This window comes from Neomonachus schauinslandi, chromosome 12 (assembly GCF_002201575.2).
Source record: "Neomonachus schauinslandi chromosome 12, ASM220157v2, whole genome shotgun sequence".
NCBI lineage: Eukaryota > Metazoa > Chordata > Mammalia > Carnivora > Phocidae > Neomonachus > Neomonachus schauinslandi.
In genome coordinates, this window is record NC_058414.1 from 36,131,909 (window position 1) to 36,154,528 (window position 22,620).

At 37.4% G+C, this 22,620-nt stretch overlaps 1 protein-coding gene across 1 annotated transcript in view; it reads right to left on the reverse strand.

Moving 5' to 3' along the window:
• The window catches only part of CALCR (calcitonin receptor), a 63,269-nt gene that overhangs the window by 21,496 nt on the left and 19,153 nt on the right, over positions 1 to 22,620 (reverse strand). The window contains exon 6 of the mRNA XM_021689772.2: positions 15,841 to 15,967. Coding sequence (XP_021545447.1) covers positions 15,841 to 15,967 — 127 coding nt within the window. The remainder of the gene's footprint in view (positions 1 to 15,840; positions 15,968 to 22,620) is intronic.

Genomic DNA, 22,620 nt, shown 5'->3' on the forward strand with positions numbered 1-22,620 from the left:
TTCTAATGTAGGTTCCTAATGAAGAATCACGTGCCTGAGATATTCAAGGTCATTCAGTTGCATTCAACAAACATTTATGGAGCACCTATTAGGAGCCAGGAACTACACTAACTCTGTGAATATCAAGATGAATAAGGTATAGTCATATAATCTCTGACTTGATTATAACTCTTCCCTCAAGGATGGAGTAAAGCAGGTATTCAACAGAGAGGTCCTCTTGCCTAAGGTTAGTCCTTCCCATCATTCTGGGATGGTTTTCTGCTTAGCAGCATGAGGTAATAAGATATTAACTCTGAGATCAAATAAGCTAAATAGCTTTTTGACTATTCTTCCAGGAAGCAGTCATAATACTGTAATTTTGTTTAGAATAATTATTTCCCAAGTTGCAAGAAATAATCTATATTCAAATATAACTAGATCACTCCCAAGTAAAACAACAAATGTTCCAAGCCAAAAATATATGGAATTTGTGAATTATGCTCTATTTTATTTTCTTCACTAATATGGGCAACAAAGAAATAATTCTACTGTGAATGATATGTATCCTAAGAAGTAAAAGCAATACTATCCACTTTGGCTTCAGAAGACACCATTTAGTGTCTTCATTATCTGTTTGTGTTTCAATAAAACAAAATTTGTTGAGCAATAATGTCACTATCAAGAGAAGAGATCCTACAGTTTTCTTGATTGGGTACACTCATTAGACAAATCTATGTTTACCATCAAATGGCATGAAGAGCTTTTATAGTAATTTGATTAAAAATGGAATTGGAATTATAGAGCAAAGATTTTCTTTAGTCTAACAAATTAAGTCAACCTCAAAATTCTACAGAATGTTGATGTTCAGTTGTGGATTTTATTCCAATTATATCTCCCAACCACACTTAAGAAAATTCTTCTTATCTGTATAGCATAGAAAATACTGTGTGTCAATGTGTTTAAGAACCATTCAATGGGGGGTACCTGGGTGGCTCGGTTGGTTAAGCATCTGACTCTCGGTTTCAGCTCAGGTCATGGTCTCAGGGTCGTGGGATCAAGCCCTGCGTCAGGCTCCATGCTCAGCTCAGAGTCTCCTTGGGATTCTCTCTCTTGCTCCCTCTGCCCCTACCCCTGCTCATTCTCTCTCTTTCTCAAATAAATAAATAAATCTTTTTTTTTAAATTTTATTATGTTATGTTAGGCACCATACAATACATCATTGGTTTTTGATGTGGTGATCCACGATCCATTGTTTTCATATAACACCCAGTGCTCCCTACGTGCCCTCCTTAATACCCATCACTGGGCTAACCAATCCCCCCTCCCCGCTCCCCTCTAAAACCCTGTTTGTTTCTCAGAGTCCATAGTCCCTCATGGTTCATCTCTCCCTCCAATTCCGCCCCCCTCATTTTTCCCTTCCTTCTCCTAGTGTCCTCCATGCTATTGCTTATGTTCCACAAATAAGTGAAACCATATGATAATTGACTTTCTCTGCTTGACTTATTTCACTTAGCATAATCTCCTCCAGTCCCATCCATGTTGATGTAAAAGTTGGGTATTCATCCTTTCTGATGGCTGAGTAATATTCCATTGTATATATGGACCACATCTTCTTTATCCATTCATCTGTTGAAGGGCATCTCGGCTCTTTCCACAGTTTGGCTATTGCGGACATTGCTGCTATGAACATTGGGGTGCATATGGCCCTTCTGTTCACTACATCTGTGTCTTTGGGGTAAATACCCAGAAGTGCAATTGCTGGGTCATAGGGTAGCTCTATTTTTAAATTTTTGAGGGACCTCCACACTGTTTTCCAAAGTGGCTGTACCAACTTGCATTCCCACCAACAGTGTAAGAGGGTTCCCCTTTCTCTACAACCTCTCCAACATTTGTTGTTTTTTTCCCTGTCCATTTTGGCCATTCTAACTGGTGTAAGGTGGTATCTCAATGTGGTTTTGATTTGAATTTCCCTGATGGCTAATGATGATGAACATTTTTTCATGTGTCTGTTAGCCATTTGTATGTCTTCTTCAGAGAAGTGTCTTTTCATATCTTCTGCCCACTTTTTGACTTGATTATTTGTTTTTTGGGTGTTGAGTTTGAGAAGTTCTTTATAGATCTTGGATACCAGCCCTTTATCTCTAGTGTCATTTGCAAATATCTTCTCCCATTATGTGGGTTGCCTCTTTGTTTTGTTGACTGTTTCCTTTGCTGTGCAGAAGCTTTTTATCTTGATGAAGTCCCAAAAGTTCATTTTTGCTTTTGTTTCACTAGCTTTTGGAGATGTATCTTGAAAGAAGTTGCTGTGGGCGATTGTCAAAGAGGTTGCTGGCTATGTTCTCCTCTAGGATTTTGATGGATTCCTGTCTCACATTGAGGTCTTTCGTCCACTTTGACTTTATCTTTGTGAATGGTGTTAGAGAATGGTCGAGTTTCATTCTTCTGCATGTGGCTGTCCAATTTTCCCAGCACCATTTATTGAATAAATAAATCTTTAAAAAAAAATTCAGTGGGGGAAAGAGTACCTCCATATGAAAACTGCTTTGGAATTTTTTGTTTTTTTAGAAAAGACCAACCTTAGAACAGGTGGTCAATGTTTTGAGGTGTTCCTATGTTGTACTGGGGACAAGAGAGGGATTTTGGGATGAGAAGTAGAAAGGAAATCAGCACTGATCTATGGAAGCAATGCAGGCAACAGTAGGTCACAGCCTATATCCTATCTTTAAGCCATTGAAGAATCTACAATGAACCATTCTTGGTACCATTTGCCCTATGGGTATGTTACCAGGTCTGAAAGGGAGCTAGAGAATACCATCTTGCCTCCCAGAACTCACTCCACCATCTTCATAATGTCTGAAATGCCACATAATTTCATTTCTTTAGCTTAAGACTGTTTTCCTTATTAAAATGCCATACCTCTGGAAAGGATTACACATTTAATCCTATCATTCATAGAAACCTTAGAGTGGAAGGATTGAAGAATTTAAAAAGGAATGGGGATGGAGAACCATAGGAAACACAGATGTGGAATGTGGCATAACAAATACTTATTAATCTTATACTGGATGCAGGCATTAGGCTGGAAGATTAAAGTGGTCAAACACCAACTGTACTCCCAAGAAACTTAAGAGTCTTGAAGGCCCAGAGAAATGCTGCCAAAGGTAAGCTTTCTACAGTGGAAATTTTTGGCAAGGGCCAAACCAGTGCATACTTCATTCACATAATACATTTTGTATGTGACCAAAAACTCTTCTCTTTTACAAAAAATACTTGCAATTTCTCCCTTTCATTGGTAAAATGGAATATCAGGTGAATAGGTACGGCTTCCATATTAATTCTGTCAAGTCAAAGCTGCTAGGTTTGTCATGTTTTAAAGTAGAAAGTTTAAAGTTTGCTCTAAGTTCAGAGTGATTTCCAGTGACTAAGCATGATTATTTATGTTTCCCTAAAGCTTCTAAAATGGTTTTTTTTTTTTTTTTTTTTTTTTAAGATTTTATTTATTCACAAGAGACAGAGAGAGGCAGAGGGAGAAGCAGGCTCCCTGCTGAGCAGGGAGCCCGATGCGGGACTCGATCCCAGGACCCTGGGATCATGACCTGAGCCGAAGGCAGACGCTTAACCATCTGAGCCACCCAGGCGCCTAAAATGTTTTTTTTTTAATGTGGTAATTCTTTTTATTGTTTTTGCTTTTCAGAAAAATTAATACTTGACACCAGTCTTGCCTGAAGTTTTAAGTCAGCTGTTCAGGGTTAATAAGAAATGAATTTTTCTACTGAATTTACAGAACATTTAGCTTTGTTAAATAATTTCTCATCTTTTTCTTCATTATTTATTATACAACATTCGAGGATAATACAGCTGCCTTAAGATTTCAGATCTGAGAAATCTATGGCAAGACTTTTAGAAAGTGCATTAGTCAAGGTACAATTTAAACATGAATATACACACATTCCATAACCCAAATCTATACCATGGACTATATATAATCTTTCCCCCTACAATATGGCCTGACTTTGTAGAACAGTGGATTTCAACTGGCACCCTAACACAGAAGGAAGGGTGCAAAGTCATATTTTCTTGAGCCAGGGAAGAAGAATCGATAAGTCAATCTCTAGATATTTTGCTCGAAGGAAAAGACATTTTTGAAAACCGTGAATAAGACAGATTTGTGGTCTATATTGGTTAAATTTACCAGGTTAATTTATTACATTTTACTTAATGGACATTTAGAGTACACATTGAGTGAACATGTAATTGCTGTTAAATATGTGTCTCCCTGATCATTTTTTTGTCTCTGCTGTTTCTCCTATCTTGACCCTCAGGATTTAAACCCAGTAATATTAAAAAAAATTTTTTTTAAGATTTTATTTATTTGCGAGAGAGAGAATGAGAGACAGAGAGCATGAGAGGGGGGGGAGGGTCAGAGGGAGAAGCAGACTCCCTGCTGAGCAGGGAGCCTGATGTGGGACTCGATCCCGGGACTTCAGGATCATGACCTGAGCCGAAGGCAGTCGCTTAACCAACTGAGCCACCCAGGCGCCCAACCCAGTAATATTTATACAATAGGTGAGCAGTAGGTGCCAATTAAATCTAAATGAACATGGCTTTGGGTAGTGCTTATAATGTTGTTCACTGAAAACATTTTGGTAACTAATTTGATTATTTCTCAAGTATCCAAACGAGAGCTGCTTAATCAAGATTGGACAAATAAATTCCAGGGTCCTTTTTTTCTAACAGACCTATGGTTCTCGCAAATGTCTGAAGGGGTCAGGCTATTGACATCAATAAAAAACTTACAGTGCTGGGCAGGATCCCCGGCAGGGGTGCCCTTCTGAGTCTCTGCCATGTTCTTCTAAGTTTTGGCACCTTTAGAAGGCCAACAATTCCCTGTCATTTATGCCCTGTAGCCCTGCTAAAGCAGTTCCTTCTCTTTGCACAACGGTCTTCAAGCTGAGCATACAAATTCTTCTTTCTGAAAACACTTCCAATCTTCGTGATTTGCAATTTATCTTTTTTTTTTTTTTTGAGAAAGAGAGAGCACAAGAGGGGGTAGGGTCAGAGGGAGAAGCAGACTCCCTGCTGAGCAGGGAGCCCGATGCGAGACTCGATCCCAGGACTCTGGGATCATGACCTGAGCTGAAGGCAGTCGCTTAACCAACTGAGCCACCCAGGAGCCCTGCAGTTTATCTTAAAACATTCCCAGTCTTGAAATAATGGTTAAATAACATATTTAAAACTATAGTCACCTATAAACCTGGTAGTTTAATTTTGATAATATACCTACTTTTTACTCTGTCACAATGGTTCACATTTTTCAATTATTTACACTGCATGCAAATCATCCAGAACTTTTCAAGGCCTTTGAGCTTATTACAGGTAAAATCCATAATCACTTTTTTTCTCATAAAGGAGAGATGCAAGACTTATTTATCAGCTGAATTCAACTGCATGTGACAGGAAGATGGATGCTCTCTATTGAAGTACTATTTATGTATGCAATTGAAACATTTTTCTCCAATGGCCATCTTTATATGAGACCTATTTAAAAGTATGTCTTTTGCTGCTTCCCTTATCATTTCAATTAAAAGAAAACAAGCTTTTGTGTGAGTCAAATATACTCAGTATCTCTTCTCCCCACCCCATCATTCCAAATAGCAGTTCTTTAGAAAACAGAAAATCCAGAGAAAACATGCTCTCCAATGATTGAAAAAGGTCCTACTTTATGGGCCCTTCATCAGTCTGCCCCGATCTGTGAGAAGGAATTTTGATTTCAGGATCATTTTAAAGTATTATTATTGGAGAAGGGTTTTCATGATTAGCTTTTGGTTTTACATGAAAAAGTTTACAAGTGTTCCCATTCTCTGTAATATGATGGGAAGTGTGTGTTTATTTCTCATTCATTAGAAACACTATTGAACCCAGTTATAAGACCAAAACAAAATGGGAGATACTAGATCTGATGAGATGAGGGATGCTGAGAAGAGTTTTATTTCCCTTACTTAATTATTTGAGTTTGTGAATTGTCTTGAGACATGTTATGGGAGAATGAGGTATCTGAGTATTTTGACATATAATCAAAGGAAGGTAAATTATTTTACATTTTTAGAGCCAAGGACTCACTTTTTTTGTCTTTTCTATTGCTTTTCTTTTCTAAAACAGTATCAGTTTTACAAAGTTTCCAAAACAATATCAGTTTTAGAAAGTTTCCAAAAAGACTTAGCAAAAAATTAGTGATGTTATTTATCACTGCCATTTTCTCCCTTTTGTGAGTGGTCCCTTATCATTCTGGAAGCTATTTGAAAGCAAGGAACTCAGCATTCCCAGCAGAGAAAGTTGCCCAGAAAAATAACCCAAAGTATCCTCAAACTTTTGTGTGCCTAAGTATTTCTGTACAGGAATGTATATTGTACTTGATAGATGATTTAAGGAATTTTGGAGGATAATTTTGATTATCTGAGAATGTTATTTTTATAGGCAAATGTTAATAATGCCCAACACCCCTAGTGCACAAATCCACAATTCTGCTTCTCTGTTTAGGCCTTCATTTTAAGGAGAATAATTTGTAAATTTATAAGCAAAATTTTATATTATTTTTTTAAGATTTTTTATTTATCTGAGAGAGAGAGCACAAGAGGGGGGAAGGTCAGAGGGAGAAGCAGACTCCCTGCTGAGCAGAGAGCCCAAAGTGGGGCTTGATCCCAGAACCCTGAGATCATGACCTGAGCTGAAGGCAGCTGCTTAACCAACTGAGCCACCCAAGCGCCCCAGAACTTTATATTCTTTAAATCAATTTCTTTATTAGGTAACTGATTATTTCATGCTGTTAGGAATGTCATCCGTTTCCCCAACATATCAACCCCTGAACTGCATTCCAAATGTGCAGAGTTAAGAGGGAGAAATGAGAATGTTTCTCTGGAATGTGATATATTTATTTCAAAGGTAACTTACATCTGGCCTGGTGCCTCATGCCCTCAAATTTCAGGTTTCAGTGAAGATTTTCACCTTCTTGTTTTCATCCTAGGTTTTTCCTGCCTATCATACGTCTGCTTTTCAGATTAGCATTTACCTTACTGTAGTCACAGGAGTGTAAGTTTTCTTTTCTGGGGTGTTTTTATTTCTAAATGATATTTCTAAATCCTCAAGGTCTCTATCTTCCTATGAGGGAGATTTTTGATTACTTTTTTCCAGGAGATTTTTGATTACTTTTCTCTTTAGAACTTTTGGGGAGCTGCGATAGTGCTCCTCCAGAGAAGTATTTTGTGTCATTCTCGGGTGTCTCAGGATGTTGTGTGAATCAGAAAATGCTGGAAAGGGCTTCTTCCGGTTTCTTTAGGGAAACATGCCATACTGGGCCCAGGTACAACGGAAGAGGTATTTTATACTTTCAGAGTCAATGTGGGGTTTCCTTTGGAAAAAGCAGTCAGGCCTGTAGGGGCAATGCAGTCTCCTGTGAATGACTGCTCAGATTAGGACTTTGTCCACATTCTAGTCACTTCCACACAGACCGCCAGGATTGGTTACAGGTGAAAACTGGTATGCAACCATCCAGAAGAACTAGGAGATGGGGAGGAGTAGTGAGTAAAAATGTAGAGAAAATCCTTGTGGGAGAGAGGTAGGTTAATCACAACTAAAAGCCAAAACGAAAAGGATTCTGATCTTCTAGTCAATTTTGTTGGAGTCTGATAAGTTCCTGGAAATCACGTTTTTGTTCTTCTGTGAATGTTCCAGGAAAAGCTGGCCAACATATGTATGAATGTCAACAAGGCACCAGCCAGCACTATGGCTCTGGCTTGTTCTGCCTCCTGTATCCATGTGATGTGCAGATCATTCTGTCTTGTGTGGGCACAAACTTTTGGGAAATGGAGGCTGCATCTCCATGATCTTCCCTGAATTATTTGGAACTGGAGTAAACAACACCGTGAATTTGTGGGCAAACGTTTTTTTGTCTATCAGGGAGGATGGATTAAATGAGACTGACATCCAATTAGGTTGGTAATTTCCCCAGCTCTCTTCTATTGAAGTGAGAGGGTTATTTTGATACATGGAGAACTAAAAAGGAATATTGCTCAACTTTTCCTCTCCATCCCTTCATACATCTTACAAGGTTGAAAATGCCCTTTAATCTACTCCTTTTTAAAAAAGATTTATTTATTTATTTTAGAAGGGAGATGGCAGAGAGAGAGAGAGAGAATCTCAAGCAGACTCTGTGCTGAGCGTGGAGCCCTATGTGGGGTTCGATCCACACCCTGAGATCACGACTGGAGCCAAAACCAAGAGTTGGATGCTCAACCAACTCATACCACCAAGGTGCCCCTAATCTACTTTTTGATATTAAATTCTAAAAGGAGTGGCTATGGCTTACTTACAGGAGTCTGAGTTCCTGAAAGCATTTTAAAATGCATCCCTCCAAATATGTCCAGTTCAAGTGTAAATAACAAAGGCATCTACAGTAATTATCTTCCTATGGGGCTGATTTTCTCAAATTTTAGAATGCATCAAAATCACTGGCAGAGCCTGTTTAAACACAGGTTCTTGGGCCCCAGTAGTAGAGATCATGATTCAGAAGGTCTAACGTGGGACCTGAGATTCTGCATTTCTAGGGAGCACCTGGGGATCCTGATGCTGTTGGTCCATGGGCCACCCTGAATGGGTTTAGGGTATAGAAGGAACTTCCTCAGTACCTGATTCCTGTTTTGGTTACTTGCTGGTCTTCCAGTGCTGATAATCCTAATTATCTATGTTCCAGTAGACTCACAATGCAGTGGGGAAAGTCCTGACTTTGATGCACATGTATACTAAAACCTCATGAGAAGGAATTACAGTACTTTTTGTCAAGATGCCAGTGCAGTTGATAAATGAAGGAGCAAAAGGCACTCATATCAACTCGAAAACTGTCAACTTGTACAGTCTTTAAAGCTAGCTGAATGAAGGAGAAAAATCCCCCAGTCAGAAAGTCAGCATTAAATAACTTTGTAAGGAAGTACTGCAGTGTTTCTCCAGAGGAATTTAAGGATGTAACATTTTCAATTAAATGTGAATCTGTCATGCAATCCTGAGCTGATTTCTGATAAAGCCTCAGAGAAAATGAGCTTGAGTCTATGGAACGGTAGTTGGGATTTGGTGTGTTTAGGGGGAAAAAATGCACTGGAGATAAAAGTCCCATCTAAGATAAGAATGTTGGAAGATGATCTACAAATTGGCAAAGGAAGCACTCTGGAAGTGTTCTGAAAACAAAGCCACAGTAAACAGAAAAGCAGGATACACACATGATGGAAAAAAAGCCTGTTAAGAATGCAACACGGGAATACAATTAACAGCTTGCTATGCTCAAGGGTCTTTTTCTATATGGTATAATGAGGATATTATGTCACTCTTCACTAGAGGTTCTCAAGCCATGATTGACTTAGTTTTATTTTCTCAGACCACTGCCCTTTTGGTGATTTCCTATTTACTAACCTCTGAGTATTCTCTGCATTCTGTTTTTACACTTCGTCCCTTTTGGATTTAAGCAGTTTTTTGTTTGTTTGTTTTACAAATGCTCTGAAGTTTCCAAATCTATGCTGTTTAACGCAGAAATGAAACCAGGTGCCACCATGGGAAAATGGCAAGTGCTTAAGGCCTAACGACAATGGTAGCAACTATAATATAAATAATAATAGCTAACATTTGAGAGTTGTTATGTGCCAGTGTTTTGAAGATTTTTAAGTGTATCAGTTCATTTAACCCTCACAAACGACTCTATGAGGAAGGTGCTATTATCATCTGCTCTTTACACATTAGCAAAGTGAGGTTAAGTACATTGCTTAACATTGCAGAATGATCTGTAAGTAAGTATAAGAGCTAAGGATTTGAGAGCCTGTAAGATCAGTAGGATCAATGCTATAGTATTTGGAGCAATCCAGCTAAGCACAGCAAATATCAGACTGACTTGCTCCATGGCTTTCTAGCAATGAACCGACAGAATGTACCACCAAGGGAGAGTACAAAATTCCTTCTATCTCAAGTAGAAGCTTTTTGAGAATGAAAACAAATCTATAAGAAATTCATGATAGCCTAGCTGCAAATGTTGACACGAAGCCTCACTACATAAACCGTCTCACAAGGTACCATTTGTAAGACACTGATTTCCTGTGCAGAGGAACCACCCAGATTGGCCAGATGAGAGAAACTACAGGTTGGGTTGATGTTTTATAGCCATTTTAGGAAAAAATTCATCAAATCCATATGGGAAAATGGCCAATTATAAATAATACATTTTAAAGGAAATAAAGAAATCCTCCATACTTTTCTGCACCATATGATCTTGGTTAAAATACCATTTATTGGTTTTGACGAATAAGTAAAGTGAAATGGCATAAATGACCAGAGTAGGATATTTCCTTACCATCATTCTCTCTGCATTGTCCCTCAAATCCATCATACTTTTTCATCCTCAGTCTAATTTCTTCCATAAGCTACTAAAGTGGATAATTCCAATATATTTTTACCTGCATTGATCTCTCTCATCTCAAAAACCCTGCTGTCCCTGTCACGTCTCTCACACTGAGATGCCCTCCCTTGCACCAGCCTCCTCTGGGCTGAGTATGAGATGAAACCCAGTTTCCAACCCTGGGTTTCATCTATCTCTGGTGTCTCAGTTCTGGGCATCCATTCCAAACTGATCTTCCTGTGACTAGGATGAAGTTCTGACATAGTCTGGTGGCTCATCTGTCCCGAACAAATTAGAATTAGAAGAAATTCACTTTGTTTTTTCACAACTTGGGGCTCATTTGACTTTACTTATATAAGAGGCTACAGAAAATGTGACTGGATTATTTTGGCTTTTGAAGTGCAAAGTGCCCAGGTTCCCAGTAAAAACTAATCTGCCTGTATTGTCCCTTTTAGACCCAGAGAAAAAGTGCAGAGAGACATTTCTTTCTAGAAAATGACAAATATGCTGCCAGCTTCCTTTAGATTCAGTAAGAACAATGCTTTTAATTCTGCCTCCTGACTCTCTACATGAAGATCATCAAATAAGCAGATAGAACAAGAAAATGAAATTTTAGATATTATGGAAATGAAATGCTCAAATGACACAAATGACAGTGGGCAATTTTCACATCACTCAATAAACTGAGGCTCTATTCAGCCCTTATTTATGCCATGAGTTACTTTGAGTTTAACTTTTTAAAAAAGAATATCAAGGAATGAAATTCTCACCCTTGGTTTTACAGGAGAGGCTCTGCCTATCTAAAAAACTTCCAAGGGCAGAAACTAGCTACTTTGATGGGAAAGGGACCACAAACCCATGGGGATTCCCTACTGAGGAGTGAGAACATTGTTTTCTTTTGCCCCCAACTAAATAAACTCTTATAGAAGCAGTGCAACAGCATTTGGGATGATGCAGCCTCCTTTTACAAGAAATAACTTTCTTTTTAATATATTCCCTTGGGCACTGGAAGGAAAATCTTTTTGCCTCTTAACTGCTGATTCAGTGACCTAAGAACTGGGTCAAAATGAAAAAATAATCCACAACTCTGCCTTTAGTTTGCTTAAGAGAAAAAGTGTCTTAAAAAAAAATATATATATATATATATATATATTAAAGGAGACACATACCTGAATCACAGGTAAATGGAATGCTGATAAATATGCTTTAATTTATGGCCTCAGTTATATATTTTTTTGTTAGTTGTAATTTCAATCGATATTTGTAATTGACAATGTCCAATAACTACGCTTTTTCAAAAATTTACTGTGGGTTTTTTTTTTATTTTTTGGCCTTTTCTTGGGTTTTTCTTTATTATCTACACTCTTCTTGGCTATGGAGAACCTTAATCTAAGTTTCCTGGAATGTCACTTTTTCAAGAAAAATGCAATATTTCAAATAATTCATTTAAAGTAAATTTTAAATATATAATTTTGCATGTGACTTAGTAATATATTGATGACCTGATTCTCAGTGTTGAGATGTTATTTTGTCTGTCTCTTTAGAGGTAGAGAACCTTACTCTTAGGAAAGATGGGGATTTCCTACTTAAACTTTTCCTACTTCTTGTTTATCCCCTATACATTTAAATATATTACAACAGGGAAAATTTCTCCTTTCTTGATGCCTGAATTTATAGTTTCAACTGCAGTTCACTTTCAGAGTCTTCTGGATGGGAAACGATACTTAATAAATTCGGCTTCTATGAACGCATTCATAACAGAATATGTATTTTCAAGGTGAGCTACAACACAGATTTCAAGACTTGTGTCTCTTTTAGAAATAAGCAGTTTCAAGGATGAATAACATATAAGACATGTCCTACTTGAGGGTTCTTTCTTGCCCTTTCTTGAACTAACTTTGCTTAGACAGAGCAGCCCTGTGTTGTTTGCATACGGAGAGTTAGAGAAGAGATTTAGCAAGATCTCGCTGGAAAACAATAACTGTTGCAAATAGAAAACACACTAAACACAAATGACCTAGTTTTGGGGGGCCAAGTGCATTACGCTTCACAACTTACAAACATGATTTAATTTTTGTCGTTGTAGCCATTTCTTTTTAGCCGACACATTTTATACGTATTTGGTAAAAGGTGCAAATTTCCAAATTTTGTCTTACGGAATAAAAAGACTTTTGGAAATGTGAAAGAGGGCACAGGGTGTTCACACATTATGACCGTTCCCTGTTTCCCACTGTCAGTGGCTTATTATTGGTGGTGTATTCTCATTTGGTCTGCCCTCAGAGGAATGAGGCTTCTCTTTCAGGCACACAGTCTTTTTGCTCCTTTGTTTTCCGTTAAAAAAAATCTTGCAAACACTTGGAAATAGGTAAACAAAGGGCTGAACCCCCCATGTATGGTTGCGAGACATAGGAAGCCGTTTCCACATGAGGTGTGGTCCATTTCTAGGGATTGCTATAAATAGCTATGTTCCCCAAATTCTATGAATTCAGTTCAGCTTAAAGCCTAAAATTTGAGTTTGGGGCACTCAATAAACACTTGATTGATTGGATTAAATTCTACCTTTCAAGATTTTACAATTTTTCCCTAGGAAGTGTGTTCTTGGATAGCTAAAAGTAATAAGTCTGTTAGGTTAACAATATATTGATTGGCAGAACCAGGTGCTAGTCATGCCATAAAGATAAGCTTCTTTCCTGATTTTCACCAAACTTAGATCACTTCGAGAGTGCCTAATGTGTGCAACAGAGCCACCCTCACTCCTCCATAAGAAAGCTTCCTGTTAATTTCTCTGGCTCCTCTATGCTCACACTTACATTCTCCCAGGAGATCAGCTGCATAGTAGTTGAACTGGGTCCCTAGACATCTCCTTAGAGGCTTTAGTATAGGTTTCCAGGCAATAGAGAAGCTGCAAGGCAGAGCAGGGTTGACCTGGTGGTGGCTAGGAGGCAGTCTGTGCATGGTGACTGGCAAAGTATATAGGCACGTCTGCCCCTAAAGTGTCCTATGAACGTGAAAACATCCAGTGATGATAACTCATGAGACTGTTAAGAGCAATGAGTTGACTAATGGATGAGTTAGGGAAGCCAAGTGCAGAGACCAAGGGCGTTAGTTATAGGGCAAGAGTTAGCAGCAACGCTGTGAGCAATCATTTGCAATATTGTGCCCTTGGGAATTTTTAAAAGCTTTATGCTTCTTTTGGGACTCCAGGACAAGCTCTTGGAAGTAAACAGGGCAGTTTTTATCTTTCTTGTTGATGGATAAGGTTAAATGGCTTCCGTATTTCAATAGCAAATCCAGAGAAATCCTGAATTTAGACTATTAGGGAAGATAGTAGGTTTAGTATGGTCTTACAATGGATGAGAAGCCCCCTTCACCCTACAAGCCTCTAGAGAGTGGGCTGGTGGAATGACACGTGGGTATGATACCCCCACAAGAGTGATGGGAGAGAGCCTACTCAAGAATTTACAATACTTTATACTGTGACTGAGCACTGCATTGATTCTTTAATGACTAAAGTGCCATTTCCTGGCCTCCTCCATACAGTAGTAGCTTTTTAAGGATTTCCACACTTAATGGGATATGGGAAACCAAAAATTTGAGTCTTTTCTGCTGAGAAATGCTTAGTTAATTGCTTCTACCACTTAATAGGAGTCAGCTTCCCTAATGTATGTATCCAAATATGGACAATTACCACTTTGAAATGGTTCAGCCCATTTCTTTATTTTTTTTTTTACTTTTTTAAAAATTTAAATTCAACTAACATGTATTATTGGTTTCAGAGGTAGAGGTCAGTGATTCATCAGTCTTATATAATACCCATTATTCATTACATCACATGCCCTCCTTAATGTCCATCACCCAGTTACCCAATCCCCCCACCCAGCCCCCCTCTAGCAACCCTCAGTTTGTTTCCTATGATTAAGAGTCTCTTATGGTTTGTCTCCCTCTCTGATTTCATCTTGTTTTATTTATCCTCTCTTCCCCTATGATCCTCTGTTTTGTTTCTTAAATTCCACATATGAGTGAGATCATATGATAATTGTCTTTCTCTGATTAACTTATTTCGCTTAGCATAATACTCTCTAGTTCCATCCACATTGTTACAAATGGCAAGATTTCTTTTTTTTTTGATTGAGCCCATTTCTTTAAGAACACATCTTCCTAAGGAAATAAAGCAAGGGCACAATGTGGTATATAGAAGAGAGGGTGGGCTTCTGAGTGAGACATGTCTGGGTTTGAATCCCACCCCTAAATAACCACAGTACAGAGGACCTGTCCCTTCACTGATCCTCAGTTTTCTCAGTTAATAATAGGAATAATATCCATTCTTTGCTGGGGTCTTGGGAAGACTAGATGAAATGAAATTATTTTTGTTAAAATCAGTTGACATTAAAAAAGAAAACTCATCAAGATAAGCGCATTGGATCACATTCTGCAGGTAAGATAAGACTGTCTCAGATAATAGATGCCATGGTTTTAGAAGATGACCCATAATATCCTTCTGGATATATTCACACTGCAAAAATTATTAACACTGTGGATTCATTAGAAGCCAAATTAAGCTGCTTTCCCATGCCATGCCACTGTCACGCAGGATGCATGCTCTGGGCAGATTTCACGCATTTTTGTCTTTGGGTTGGCAGAGCTGTCAAATGCCAGTTTTGAAAGATGAGGCTATCTACAGATGCTTGCATAACATAGTTAGGCAGAGAAACAAAAATGAAAATATCCCTTGGTCATTCATTGTGTGCTAGATAGCTTCTGTTTGTGCTTTCAAATGCACTCTCCACCCTGCTCCCACCGCCCTGGGCCCAGAGGAACCCATCTGTACATCTCCATCAGGGTTTCCTTGCCCTCTGATTTATGGCTAAGCTAAGTTAATGGGGATCATCAGCAGAGACTGGGAGATGAGAGTGAGTGAGCTCGGGGTATTTAAATCTTTTTCAACTCAAGACAGTATTTATATGGCTTACCAGAGTAAATGCATAGCTACTCGTAGCTCAGTTGACTGGTGCAAGCCCAGCCCAGTGCCAGGACGCTAAGGGCATTCCTATATAGGCTTACCTGTAACCCATTAGTGACACACTGAGGCACTGCCTTAGTACACCCCGTACTGCCCACGTTCACAAGATGTGCTCGGTAAATTTCCCATAGATGTGAATACATTTTTGAGTAGTAGTAAAAAGTCATGATTTGTTGTATAATTCTTATGTGGTTATGATTGAATTATTCCCAATCCATTACTACTGCATATAGCAATTACTTCCGATAACTGTATAGAAATGACACACCATGCCTTATGCAAAATTCCACTGTAAAAGTAAATCCGATCACACATGTAAATAGCTGTTTAAGCCAGACAACAGCAGCATGTTCACTATTTATGGGGACTATGTCTTTAAGAGTAAATCACAAGCAAGTCATGCAATGCTTACCGGATCCCTTCTCACAAGCTCTCCATTGGGTACAACTTCAACCAGGTGGATGATGATAATCATAGAATTCAGAATGTAAGTCAGAAACATGTTCTTGTGTAGAGTCACCCTCTGGCAGCCAAGGCTCCTGGAAGAAAATGTAATAGAAAGCATTAACCAGTGCCAAAATGTGGAAGGACCTGGAAAAAAAATATTTTGGTAATATTTGTAGTATTTCCTTTAGCAATCAGTGAGAGACCTACAGGAATAAGTGAGGCTGGTCCCATCTTTAAGACTCATTACCACTTTACTGCCTGATTTTTACAAACAGTTTTCCAGTCACGGTAGCTCATAGTTTTCAGTCCTCAGGGTGACTTCATACAATAACTGAAAGAGTGAGTGATAAAATCACTTTTAATTATAACAAATGTCGTGAAATTAATTAAGAGAAGGACTCTTACAAGAGAAACCCTTAGGGTTTGGAGTGTGCTTCAGATGAAAAGTCGAATATTCATTGATGTAACCAGGCAGAAATCATGTGGCAAATGGGATAACAGAGCATGAAGTCAGAACCAAGGCTGCCCTTGACAAAGTACTGAATTTGTGTCCCCGATCCATCCCAGACTTCATTAAGTCTCTGTCATTCTTCTCTTTTGCCATTTCTTCTAACATCTTATTTCTCATATTCCAACTAGAATCAACTCTGTGATTCTCCCTTTCCACATCCTCCTGATGGTGGAGCTGAGACACAGTCAGAGAATTCTAAATAGGCTCAAATTTGATCTCATTATGAGGCATATTGTGGTTTGCATCTGATGAAACCCATCCAAGTGCTGCTGCTTGTTGGCATAGCCATTTCCCACCTTTTGGATACTAAACAATTTGTTGGATTTTTCATTCCTTGCTCCTCCACTTCATAAGCTTGTACATATGTATTTGTGTGAATGAGCACATAAATAAACATTAGTTTGAATATTCTATTTCACTTTTTGATGCAAATGGAGAGAGCCCTGCAGGATGGCTACAACAAAATTGGAATGATTATCCTTGATGAACATAAATCTTGCATTTACCATAATTGATCCAGTCAAAAAATGTTTAACATAATGTGAAAATTTAAAACATTCAGTTAATGATGCCAATGATTGATCACAGTAACTATTCCTAAAAAATCTTCATGGAAGAAAGTTAGGATTCCAGGAATTTTGAAAAGGGAATTCTGGGGAAAGATGAAATATGAGAATGGTCTGGGTTTATTTACAATGCTTTCCTAAATTTCAAATCAAAAGAAAATGCAATTATCTGTAGTAAAAAGTAGATTTCAGTAATGAGGGCATCTGTTAGAGCATATTTTGATTATTGTAGCTACATCTTTCAACTTTCAGGAAGCAAAACCATTAATAAATTGTTAATACAGAATATTTTAAAATTTGCAACTTGTTGAGTAGGGATAGAATGCAGAACTTTATATCCAGGAAGGGTTTAGAGAAGAACTTCCACACACACACACGCACACACGCACACACACATCCATGTACTACTTTCTTTGGCAGCAGAAAGCTCTGTTAAATAAACCAAACCTAATTGGTTTTATAATAGTACTCTAAAAGTAGGTTGCAAACTTAAGGCTTTAAAAAGAAAAAATTATTTATGTGAAACATCATACCCATTTATATTGCATAAACTCTTCAATATTGCAACTGCTACATTAAACCTGTGACCTGCCATTTTCCATAGAGTCATACGGCATTTTATAGTTCTTCTCACTGGGGGGCAAATATCTGTGGTCTCATTATTGGATTCAGCCTGGCTTAAACCAACAACAGTTGACATTATCCAGAACTAAAGAGTATGGAGGGGGGCGCCTGGGTGGCTCAGTCGTTAAGCGTCTGCCTTCAGCTCAGGTCATGATCCCAGGGTCCTAGGATCCAGCCCTGCATCAGGCTCCCTGCTCAGCGGGAAGCCTGCTTCTCCTCTCCCGCTCCCCCTGCTTGTGTTCCCTCTCTTGCTGTGTCTCTGTCAAATAAATAAATTAAAAAAACTTAAAAAAAAAAAGAGTATGGATGAATGCATCAAACAGTGCCGCTATTCTCGTGCCTGGTTTTCTTTTAACTAGGTAGAGTTCAATAATCTGCCGGTGTATGACATCAGTTTAAAGGACTGGTTAATGCTCAATCTAGTGTGTAAATCAAAAATATACTTCCTCTGCTGCTAGCTTATTACTCCCTGGCCCTTTTATCCCTGCTTTATTATGTTTTGTTCTTAACACCACCTCCTGACATAACATCTATCTGTTTATTGACTCTTATTTTCTCTTTTTTTCTCACCAGAGTGGGGGTGCTAAAGGAATTTGTTTTGTCCACCTAGAAGAGTGTCTGATGCCTTGCAGGGTTTGATACTCATGTTTTTAAATTAAAAATCTTTACATAAGAGTGGTTTTCTTCTTCAAGCTGTGACCAGTAAACAGGTTTCCAGTACATCAGAAAATTACATTAAATGCTAGATTGTCTCATATCTTATACTTTGTATCATACTGAACATTTGCCAAGTTCTTGCTATAGGTATTAGCTAACTAATATTGGACATTATGCTGTTGTTCAACAGTAGGGAAAACCTATATCCAGTGCAGTATTATGTACATAATGAGAAAATTATCTGGTTTAAAGCCAGATAAACTGTTAGTCTCCAAAGGAAGAATATGACTAGTATAGAATATGAGTTTCTGTGTCTTGAAGTTTCAATATAATTTCTGCTTATTGAGTTTAAAAAATTTTATTACACTTACTTGATGACATTTACACTCAGCTTTTTGAAGCAAGTTAGAGGTACTTTAAGTTTATTAAAATTCATTCAGTAATCCAACACATATTACTGTGTACCCATTTAATAATCCAACACACATTACCGTATGATTCAGACCTTCTGGTAGATGCTAGGGATATATGGGTGAACAAAACAGACAGCTTCTGTTTACAGGGACCTTGTATGCTACATAATTGTTTATTTACTCTTATTAGGATAACTGTTCTGAAGGAGAGGTATAGGATGCTAAAGAGATTAACTGAACTTAACATAAGTAATTAGGTGTTCAATTGTTCTCAATGCAAATGTCTTGTTGCTTGAATGAACATGATCTGTCAGATCTGAAATGTCTTAAGTAGAAAATAGCACAAACCTGATGTTAGCTATACTTCATTCCTCTTGATGAAAAGAAATAGGTATTTAGATAGACCGAACATTGCTTCCTTTTTGAATGACAGGGAACCCCAAGTACTATAGATTCTCTAATAGCAGGATAAGACAACATAATCTACTTCTGTCTTGGCCCAACCAAAGTGTCACTCATATGTGAGGAAGAGATAATGATTTACTTAGGTATGAATCTCAAGATGCCATATTTTAAGGCTAAAACTAAATGTTATTTTCATGGTTTTAGTTTACTTGGTGTAAATCTTCCACACTAAATAATGTTTCAAGTAATTGGGAGCCTATGTATGTATGTATGCGTGTGATTTGGGGGAGCTTGTAGTTGTATGAGGAGGCATTGAATATTTGCCTTGAGTTTTGCAGATTGCATAAACCAGTTTGATATCACAGCATAAGGAACAGCAGTGTTCAGTTCTTTATAAGACTGTAAAATGAATAGAGATGTATGTTGGAAGGCAGGGGATGTCTTTATTGCCTTGCATTGTCTATGTTACATTAGCCATACCAGCACAAAAGAAGGATTTCTTTGAATGTGACTTTCAATACTTTGAAATCGAACATTCATTTCGAAGTCACATTCAAAGTAGTTTCGATAGTCACATTCAAAGTAAATAAGGAAAGAAGCAAGTAATAAAACAAGTAAAAGTTGTTTTGAGTTTACTGGTGCATGCGAAAATACGCGTTGGTATAACTGCTGTGACTGGTACAAGCAGTTGTAGCTTTCCTTTATCTAGAAACCCAATATCTTATACATCTTTCCTCTCTGACAAGAGACTTTATACCTTTGGATTTAGCACAAAATCCTTATCCTTAAGGAACTCCTTTTCAATCATAATTCTTGCTTCTTTTCCTATTACTTCTGTTCTATGAGTGAACAGTTTGCTAAGACGTGAGTGACAGTTATCTTTTGTGTCCAGTCATGTCAAGGGTTGGGTTGGGCGAAAGGAGGCTAGCTATCTTTGGTGCCATTGATTTAGTGGTTTTTCTGGAGCAATAGGAAGGCAACCAGAGATGTAGAATAGTGGCTACTATACAAGTACAAGATAAAGTGTTATCTCTCCATCCACTATGTAGATGTGACAGAGAATACTAGGGCATACTGAGTGAGTAGAGAGGAATCAGTATTGCTTCTGGAGGTCCCTGTGGAAATACTTCTTTTGTGCTGGTATGGCTAATGTAATGTAACATAGACAACGCAAGGCAATAAAGACACCCCCTGCCTTCCAACATACATCTCTATTCATTTTCAGGCAAGAGTAATTAATATTCAAAATTTAACAATCAGTAAGGCATGAGTATCAAGTAGTCAAAATGGATGTTAATGAATGTTCGATTGTGGTGCTTTCTTGAGAGAAAACAGTGAGATGTTTTAGTAATTTAGGACGATTCCACAGAAATGTCAATTGATACATTCTAAGTGGAACTGATGGGATAAGTGAATTTAATTGCAAACTTGCTTAAATCGTCAGGGAACAAACACAAATAAATGGCCACTTATGTGACTTTCTCAAGACAGTCTTCCCTAAGGGTATCTTCATCTTAACTCTCTTGTTGACATTTACTATTGGCATCTAGTAGTGAGGAGTCTTGCTGAATAAATTTGATGTTTCTATTTAATCCCTCTCTGTATTGTTGCTCCTAACTATTTTTTTCCTGCAAAGAAAATGAGTATATATATGAGTAATTTCCTAGATTTTTAGCAGCAAAGTATTGGCAGTTCCACAGCCTCCCATATATTTAGTAACTTTAAATTCCTCTGCAGGCTTTCTTAGCCTGCTGGTTTGAGGGGGACACCTGCAGGGTTATTCCTTTTTATAGACCCTATAAGGCACATTTTATGAGTTGAGAGTGAGATTTCAATGGGATGATTATGAATGGGGCATTAGGTCTCAAAAGTGGAGCTGGGTGTAACTTCTCATTTTGGTTTCATGAAAGTTTTATGAAATTGATTAGATTTTGCAGAAAAACTCAAGCCTGGGAATGTAGAATTAAGCAAGGGAGTGATGATTATATTTTTGCTCAGGTTTTACACAGATGATACCATTTAAGCACATAAATCATAAAAGCTTCCATTGTAATATGCAGTAAAGACCTTAAGGGTGATGTTGAGCATTTGAAAACAATTCTGGGAAAATATTGGTAATTAAAAGATAAAACCCAGTGATAGATCAGAATTACCTTTTTTATTTTTTCACTCTTAATATTTATGAAATGCAAATGTACAGAAAAAAATCTGAAGATTCAGAAGCATACTTTAATTTTTTTTTCATACTTTAATTTGAAGAAAACGGATGCCCTTGATATTTTTAGTTTGGGTAGGTTTAAGATAAAATTAAGAACAAGTATAAAAATCAGATGTGACTGCTTTTAGATCTCAGCATGTGTGTTTTTCATATCCTAACCGTCTCCGGTTGTGTGCACTCTGGAGAACAAACTATTTCAGTTTCTGTCTTCCCATTACCGTATTCAGATTATAAATCAATAAGACTTGATTTTCCTCCTAAGATTTAAGTTGCTGTTTGGTAGGCTTTTGGAATTGAGAGACAGGAGGACAAAATTAGATGCTTTCTAGACAATCTGCCCCCAAATTCTCTCAAGGGTTCAACCAGATTAATTTTGTTCTGGGTCTAACTGGAGTTGAGAAATATTTTACTTTACTTATGTGCTGCACTTTTAAACACACATCTTCAGTGGCTTCATATAGAAATGAGTGTTGAAGGAATATTCTTATTTTCTTAACTGATTTGGCTCTCACATCTCATCACTTATTTCAGTGACTGCAGAAATAAAGAACTAAGAAATGTCCGGTGGACATTTTTTTATCTTTAAACTCCTGCATACATTTATTAGCTGCACCATTACAAATTTGGGGGCTGTTTCTTTCAATTTTTTTCCTTTCAATTTTTTTTAATGGCTATATTAAAAATTTTAAAGGTTAGACTTTTAGTGACAGACTTTTTAATCAAAGTTGTATGGGAGCCATCATGATGTATTTATTCACCGTGGTCAAGTGCAGTTGAAAAATGAATAGAAATTCCAAGATTAATCATGCTATGTGTTTATTCTGATGCATTCTGATCATTATAATTGAAAATACTCTTCTATTCTAATTCTAGGAATTAATCCCTTATATCTTGTTGCTTTGTGTTTATCTTTCTCCAGTTAAACCATATATGGAAGGAGCTCATGTTAATTTAAATTATTTAAATTATTATTTATTTGTTTACTATTATTTATTATTATTCAGTTAAGAAAAAATTGCATTCAGTTACATTGCTTGGTCAGAGTAAGAACCTTGACTATATAAGATACAGACCTAATGCGATAATGGTATAAGATGAAGACAAAGATTAAAAAGGATCAAGGGAAAAATAATAATAGTAGTTGTGTTCAGGGTGTGCTTATAGGTGATTCTCCCCTTGGCTTAATTTTCTTTAGTAGTATCATGATAATATTTTAACAAAAATCAAATTAAGATTCTGTTATACTATGTATGAATCACTGGATATTTAGTTACATTATATATTTAGTTACATTATCACATCTTTAAAGTGTGGAGGATTATTTGTAGTCTGAGCCTATGAAGGAGCTTTT